This window comes from Helianthus annuus, chromosome 4 (assembly GCF_002127325.2).
Source record: "Helianthus annuus cultivar XRQ/B chromosome 4, HanXRQr2.0-SUNRISE, whole genome shotgun sequence".
Taxonomy (NCBI): domain Eukaryota; kingdom Viridiplantae; phylum Streptophyta; class Magnoliopsida; order Asterales; family Asteraceae; genus Helianthus; species Helianthus annuus.
In genome coordinates this window covers 53700768-53708790 of record NC_035436.2, presented here as the reverse complement: position 1 = coordinate 53708790, position 8023 = coordinate 53700768, and the positions used below count along the sequence as shown (strand labels likewise).

The 8023-nt window shown below is 36.7% G+C and overlaps 1 protein-coding gene across 1 annotated transcript; it reads right to left on the bottom strand.

Annotated features, from left to right (window-relative positions):
- Positions 1-303: 303 nt before the first annotated feature.
- LOC110936691 (mitochondrial import receptor subunit TOM5 homolog) lies at positions 304-2586 on the bottom strand. Its single transcript, XM_022179107.2, has 2 exons — positions 2433-2586; positions 304-590 (listed from the first exon to the last, which is right to left on the bottom strand). Exons 1-2 carry the CDS (start codon positions 2517-2519, stop codon positions 513-515), a joined length of 165 nt encoding a protein of 54 aa, XP_022034799.1. The 5' UTR covers positions 2520-2586; the 3' UTR covers positions 304-512.
- Between the last annotated feature and the right edge of the window lie 5437 nt (positions 2587-8023).

The following is an 8023-nucleotide window of genomic DNA, read 5'->3' as shown; positions in this document are numbered from 1 at the left end:
AGTGTAACTCAATCTGATGGATCAGACAACCACTTGTGTAATTCATTCTTCAAACCGGTTGATCACACAGCTACTGGTGTGATTCAGTTTGTCCATAAAGATCACACAACAACCCATGTGATCTATTTCAATACCCTCCACCCTTAGTATTTTTAGTGCCAAATTCAGTTTATTTGGTCGAAACCAGAAACCAAACAGAATTTGGTTTTCGATTTGGTTCTGAGTTACTCAAATTCGGTTCGGTTCAGTTCAGTTCGCCTGTAAACAACTTCAAACTGAAACCCAAACCAATGAACACACATATTACACAGGTCAACCGAAACACGACTTAAATCATTAACAGGGTTACACATCACAATCCAAACCTCATTATGTTCATACCCCTGAGTTAGCAACACAAACAAAATAGAAAAGACCAAGAATTCCGAATTTAAAATTCAACCTTCTCAAATAACCACTAGAAGAAACATGATTAAAATCGAAACATCAAAGAGATCCAGAATCCATCTTCTTCATATAGCCATGAGGTCACCAAAGTTCCGCATCAAAACAATAGAACCAGCAAACAATCCTACAGCACGGAGTAGCTTCTGCAACATAACAGGAAATCAAATTCATTACATCTGTCAACAGTTAGATAGCAAAACATCAAGATGGATAATTAATCTCTACGTAAACGGATCTAACAACTGATTTTAAAAATCACTAGTAATGCCGTTAAAATCTCTCACAATTTCGACCCACTTATATATAAATTATCTTTATCTCGTCAAATAAAGAAAATAGCTTAAAAGAAGACAGATCAAACAGATTGTAAGTGGTCCAAGGTGTATTTTTTTTGTGAATTCAACTATGAAATATGAATCCATTTTAATAAGAAAAAACAAGATTTTTATTAGAATTAATAAACTTTGTACTGATACTTGAAACAATAACTAATTACTCAATTAGGGACTGGTTTAAAAAATGAACAGAAAAGTGTTTCAATCGATCAATCAAACCATCCATCCCGATCCAGCCCATCCATTTTGCAACCTCTAAGCACCAGGACTTAAAAAACTCCAACTTAAGTAAGTACAGCTGGACAAAACAGATGAGGCTATGACCTAAAAACAAGTCGGAAGTTTGAAAAAAACAAGGAGGATCGAGAAAACAAAGCCACTATGCTATATAACCACTATTCCCCTATGTTACAATGAATTCTGTTTATTCAACTTTCACCTATTACATAGAAACAACCATATATAACAGAACTAAACTGTAATCAGACATCAACTTAATTGGCGAAGTAAAAAAATGATAAACAGTGCACCATTATCCTATATCAAAATCTACCCCTCTTCATGAATTAGAAGACTTGCAAAACATGGCTCGACAAAAGACAATTCTTGAAACATATATGAAATATTCTTCGCCTGTGACGCAACAAGCACAACCAAATCCCAATATCACGGTTTTAAAATGGGTAAATCTACCAACAGAAAAAAACCCTAACTATCAATTATGCAATACGGATAAACAAAATCAAATCACACATCTCATTTCAACCGATTAACAATCAGCCTACCTGAATACTTCAAACATGAATTCGAATTTCGGCATTCCACATTAAAACAAATTCGAAGAGTCAGAACTTCGAATACGTAGGCGATAACACACTACGGACAATTCAAACTTTTGTTCAACGAACGACAGAAACCATAATTAGCAATTATGCACTACGGATAAACAATATCAAATCACAGTTCTAAATGGCGAAATCTACCAACAAAAACCCTAATCATGGTTTTAAAAAACGCTTGAGGCGTGTGCCTCAAGGCGCGCCTCGAGGCGAAACGGCCAAAAAAACGAGTCTGTGGTGCGCCTCATGGTGTTTTTAATGTATATGCGCCTCAGAGGGGCTGAGGCACTAAGAAAGCTGCGCCTCATGGGGATTTTGATAGTTGTTTTTGATGTTTTTGACTTTGTGTGTCAATTTCAAGCATTTCATGTCTTTTTTAAGTGTGTTTTTGATGATTTTGATGAATCTAATGATGAAATTAGTTAGTATTATTATTTTTATAATATATATAATTTTTAGATTTATTTATTAATACCGTCTTCGCCTCTCGTTTCCCTTCTTTTAAACCTTGACCCTAATTATCAATTGTGCACGACAAATAAAAAAGATCCAAATTCAAATCACAGTTCTACATGAAGAAATCTACCAACCGAAACCCTAACTATCAATTTGTTTGCAATATGGAAAAACAACATCAAATCATACATCCAATTTCAAGCAGTTTACAATCAGAAAACGTGAATATTTCAAGGTCCCGTATTACAAACATTCAAATTTCTGATTAACACACATCTCAATGCGTTTAATGAGTCACAGATTTGAATATGTAGGTGATAATACGAAGTTTTGTTGAAGAAATGGAAAGAATTACCGAGTTCATAGCCCAATTCTCTTCATCGTGAACTTGAGATTTCCAGAAAGCTTTAATCTTGTCAAGAGAGATCACAGCGTCGGCCATTGCAAACCCCTAAAAAGTGTAAAGAGAGCGATTAGGGTTTTGGAATTGGGTACTTTTTTACAAGCCAAGAGTTGTACATGTAACGATAAATATTACAATAAATTACGATTTTGGCCCCTGTATTATATTAGTTTTACCCTATTAATACAAAAAGAAAACTTTTGTCATCTGTACGACTATACCCCGTCTTTTTATCTAACTATTTTGGCCCTTACGACTAACACCATCCATAACCCAAGTTAATAAATGGTCACATGCTTCTCAAATGATGGGCAGTTAATTAAGTAGTTTCAGCTACCCCACTAAATAAATATAATAAATAATATATAACCACTACCAATCACCTCACTTTCTCTCTCTCTCTCTCTCTCTCTCTGAAACCACCACCATCACCGCCACCTACAACCACCATCACCGTCATCTCTGAAACCACCACCATCAATGGTGGTTGTAGGTGGCGGTGATGGTGGTGGTTTCAGGGAGATAGAGAGAGGTGATTAGTAGTGGTTATATATTATTTATTATATTTATTTAGTGGGGTAACTGAAATTACTTAATTGCCCATCATGTAACGAGCATGTGATCATTTATTAACTTGGGATATGGATGGTGTTAGTCGCAGGGGACAAAATAGTTAGATAAAGAGACGTTGGGGGTACAAATGACAAAAGTTTCTTTTTTGGGCTAATAGGGTAAAAGTGATATAACCACAGGGGCCAAAATCGTAATTTACTCTAATTATTAAATAACGAAGAGTTAACTTCCGTTATACTCCATATGGTTTGCTCATTTTAACGGTTTTGTCTCAATCCTTTAAAAATAGTCATTTTCCTCCCTGATCTTTTTTCCTTAGCACCACTTTGCTCCCCGCCTCAAACTCTGTTAAAGACTTTAGTTAAAAGTAAGGATATTTTAGTAATTTCACATATTATCATAAGGGTATTTTGGTAATCTACAAAAAAGCATTTAACTATTTATTGTAATACCAAACTACCTACCACAAACTTTATCCTCTCTCTGCCATCTCATCGTAAAAACTATCAGCCGTCAGACACCAACCACCCCAGATTTCGGTCCACCCAACCACTACCGGCCACCCCAGATTTCCGGCCACCCAACGACTACCCACCATTTGTCTTTCTCTGCATCTCTCAGCTTCCATTCTCTCAATAACACTCTCAGATCTTCCCTTCTCCCAAAAACTTTTTCGGATCTGAAACCAAATCGCCGCCCATTGTCTTCTTCACACACAGATCTAGTGATATCCAAAATTCACACACACACAAAAAATCTAAAACCAAATTGTCGCTGCAAAGACGCAAGTGGGAGCCATTTGTGCTTGAACAAAACTCTAAAACTCACAACAAATCTGGTGATATCCGAAATTGTGTTGTTGGATGGTTAGCGGTTTGATGTTCAGGGGTTCATTATCATCACTAAAAACCCTAACTGTCGTCGTCATTGCAACCAAAACTCTAAAACCCTAGATTTCGTCGTTATTGCAGGCGCTAGACACCACCATTATCATCACTATAGGTTTTTGTGTTGTTGGATGGGTAGGAGTTCAATGTTCACATCTAGGTTTTAGATCTGGAAGTGGTGACCGAAACAGATCTGGTGGTCTGATGGTTGGGCTCGTGTGTGTGTGTGTGTGTGTGTGAGAGAGAGAGAGATTGGTAGGTAGGCAAATAGTGGGGGTGGTAGTTGTGGTGGTCGCTTTGTGGTGAGGAATCAATGAAGAAGATGGTAGGTTTATTATAAAGAGAGATAGAGTGGTGGTGGTTGCAGGTAGTTATGGGTGGTGGCGGTGGTTGATGGTAGTTGAAGGTGCTAGCAGGTGGTAGATGTTGGTGGTAGGTGGTGTTTGTTGGAGTATTTGTGTATATTTGTGTATAATATATAATACAGTATATAAAATAATGTATGCATATATACATAAGTAAGAATACAAAAATGGATTTAATGTATTAATAATAAAATGAAAAGGATAAAAAATGAATTGGAAAAGACTAAAATGCCCCTCATGTGAGTGGCACATGATAAGTTTTAACAGTGGAAATGGATGTCGTTCGTGACGGGGAGCGAAATGGTGATAAGTTAGAAAGATCAGCGAGGAAAATGGTTATTTATAAAGGACTAGGGTAAAACCGTTAAAATGACCAAAACATAGAAAGCAAAACAAAAGTTAAATGAATAATGAATTATGATAAATATAAAGTCAAATGTAATTACCTTCATTAAAAACCAACAAAAATATATGTAATGATAAATAATGAATTATGCCAAATATAAAGTCAATTGTTATTAACAAAAATATATAAAAAAAATTGTTTAAAGCTATCCAGTTTTTTCTTCACAGTATGACATTCTCTCATAAACTACAACACTCTCTCATAAATGGTTAAAGTTAACAGACTAGGGAGTTGTTTCCTTACGGTTCCGTTTAGTGTTGAAGAAACTATGGCGGCGCTGTTTTTTTATTGTGGGGCCGATAAAGCGCCGAAGGCATGTAATTTTAACTTCAGATTTATCAAAAGGTTTTGGAATATGTGAGCAAGATTTTAAAATATTTTGGTTGTGTTTTATAATAATGACACCACATCCAATGGGTGCAGCTCTTCCTTTATAACTCTTATCCCAAAGACCAAAGTTCCTATGGGGTTTGAGAGATTATAGACTTATAAACCTTATCGGGGTGATTAGCAAAACGATCTCAAAGATCCTTGCTAACCAGCTCAAAAAGGTGATTGGGTCAGTCATTACGGAAAATCAGACGACATTCTTAAAAGGTATGTACATTCTTGACAGTCTTCTAATGCTAAATGAAGTGTTATCAGGGTTACAAAAAGCTAAAAAGGGTTTCTTTCTAAAGATTAATTTTGAAAAAGTTTATGATAATGTGAATTGGGGGTTCCTCGTCGATATCATGACTCAGATGGGTTCTCCTCCGTTACCGTGTAAATGGATTAAAGGGATCTTGGCCTCGGCTAGATCGACGGTTTTGGTTAACGGGGCTCCTACTTTTGAATTTAATTACACCAAAGGGATTAGGAAACGACATCCACTTTCACCATTCCTATTCCTCATTGTCATGGGGACTCTATCATGCATCTTTTTCTAAATCGGGGTAGTCCGGTATTTTTAAAGGCATCCACACTTCAAGCGATGGCCCGATGCTGTCTCATCCCTTATACACGAATGACACTCTAATCCTTGGAGAATGGTCAGAAGCCAACATTATAAGTGTTTCGAGATTACTTAGATTTTTGTATGTTTGTTTGCGTCTTAAAATTAATTTATTTAACTCAAATTTATATGAGATTGGGGCGGTTCCCACGGAGACTATTTCCACGGCGGAAGACTTGGGGTGTAATAAGGAAGAAATCCCTTTAACATCTCTGGGGATTAGCAAATATAAATAGGCTTAAAAATTGGAAACCAATTATTGAAATATTTGATCAGCGTTTATCTTCTTGGAAAGCTATGTCCCTTTCGAATGGGGGAAGGCTCACCTTGGTTTGACGGTTCTAGAAAGTTTACCGATTTATTTTTTTCTCTCTTTATAAAGCACCAATTGATATAATGAATAAATTAGAAGCTAAAATGAGCAAATTCTTTTGGGTGGGGTCATGTGATTTGAACAAAATTCATTGTGTGACCTGAGAGTGGGTTACTCTTCCGAAAAGGAAAGGGGGTTTGGGATTAATAATCTTAAAGATGTGAACAAAGCATTATTGGCAAAATGGGTGTGGAGGTTTAGGATAGAAAAACAAAGTTTATGGAGGAAAGTTGTGGAGGCATGCCATTTATATACTGTAAATAAGTAACTTTTGTATGCATGTATTGTTATACTATATGCTTTGGGTAGTTTTCAAAAGAAAAAGTTGAAATTTTACTTTTAACCTAAATCTTTGAATCTTTTACAATTTTAGCTTTACAAAATTGTAACTTTTTACTTTAAAGTCAGAACTTTTCTTCTTTTACAATTTAACTTCACAACTTTTTTACATTCAACTTTTATCTCTTATACTTTTCATCTTTCGCAAATTTTCGTTTTAGGTTTCGTACTAAATTTTGCGAGTTGCCACGAAGCAACGTGTGTGTGGTTCAACGTTTTTACGTTTCGTTCATAATTTTGCGAGTTAACACGACACAACGTCCATGTGTAGTTCAAGGTTTTACGTCTATTGTTTTTCATTTCATAGGTTTGTCGCAACGTGTGAGTCATTGATCGACTTTGTTATTTTTTTTATATGGTCTATCTTTCGGTTTCTTGCAATTTTAACCTCACAAAAATGATTTTTTACCTTTTCAACCCTAAACTTTTTATCTATTGTAATTTAATCTCATAACTTTTTTACTTTCAACTTTGGTCTCCTATACTTTTCATTCATTCCAAATTTTCGTTTTACGTTTCGTACTAAATTATGCGAGTTAACACGGCGCAACATGTGTGTGTGATTCAACCTTTATACGCTTTGTTCATAATTTTGCAAGTTAACACGACGCAACGCCCATGTGTTGTTCAATGTTTTTACTTCTATTATTTTCTCATTTGGTAGGTTCGTCGCAACACATAGGTCCTAGATCGATTTAGTTATTTTTTAAATGTTCTACATTTTGGTCTATCTCTTCGTTTTAACACGCCACAACTTCAGCGTTGATGGTTGCTGACGGTTGTGTGGGATTGGTGCTATTTGACATGCTTTTACGCCCCGCCGCAACGCGCGGGTGCTTAATTCTAGTTATAATAAAAGAAGTTGGTGTTTTCTAACCATTAATTCATCATTAAAAGGTCGTTGGAACAATATTGCAAAGTTGGAAATGAAAATGAAGATAAACGATAAATGTTTACATTCTTTCATTAGAGGTAAGGTGGGGAACGAAAGTGACATTCTTTCATTAGGGTGAAGGGGGTGCACACCTAATAGGTGAGTGCCCTCTCTTACGCCAAACCAATCCCCGTGTGCCACGTCAACTCCCCTCTTAAACTCCCCTAACACCCCCATTTGATGGCGCCACTCCCCTATTAGGTGAATTGGTTTTTAAAAAAAAAAAAAAAAAAAAAAAAAAGAAAGAAAAGCTGTGATTGGCTGGAAATATGGGGCCCACCACCTTTCTCCCTCACCGCTCTCGTTGAACCACCACCGTTCTCCCTCACCGATTCGGGACCCCGCGTTGATGGCGGCGGTGTTCCCGATCGGGGAAATGGCTCACCGATGGCACTCCCCGAGAACGCCCCGTTCACCCTTAGAGGTAAGGTGGGGAACGAAAGTGATATTCGGTTCTGGATCGATATTTGGTTGGGGGAGCAAGAGCTTAAAGATAGATGGCCCAATCTCTTCGGTTTGGAGGCGAAGAAAACATGTACAGTGGCGGAGAAAACATGTACTTTGTTAACCCATTCCAGGAACCCCATTTCTAAAAGAATTCGGCTTTGATGTTGTTTGTAACATCCAACCCCTCATATCAACTAAGACGTCATACATTCCGGGATAGAAAAA

What these genes read in the sequence shown, in the direction of transcription:
- LOC110936691 (XM_022179107.2), bottom strand. Translation starts at nt 2,519, where the DNA reads ATGGCCGACGCTGTGATCTCTCTTGACAAGATTAAAGCTTTCTGGAAA. An exon ending in AGAATTGGGCTATGAACTCG is followed by an intron (nt 591 to 2,432) that starts GTAATTCTTTCC and finishes GTTATGTTGCAG; the next exon opens with AAGCTACTCCGTGCTGTAGG.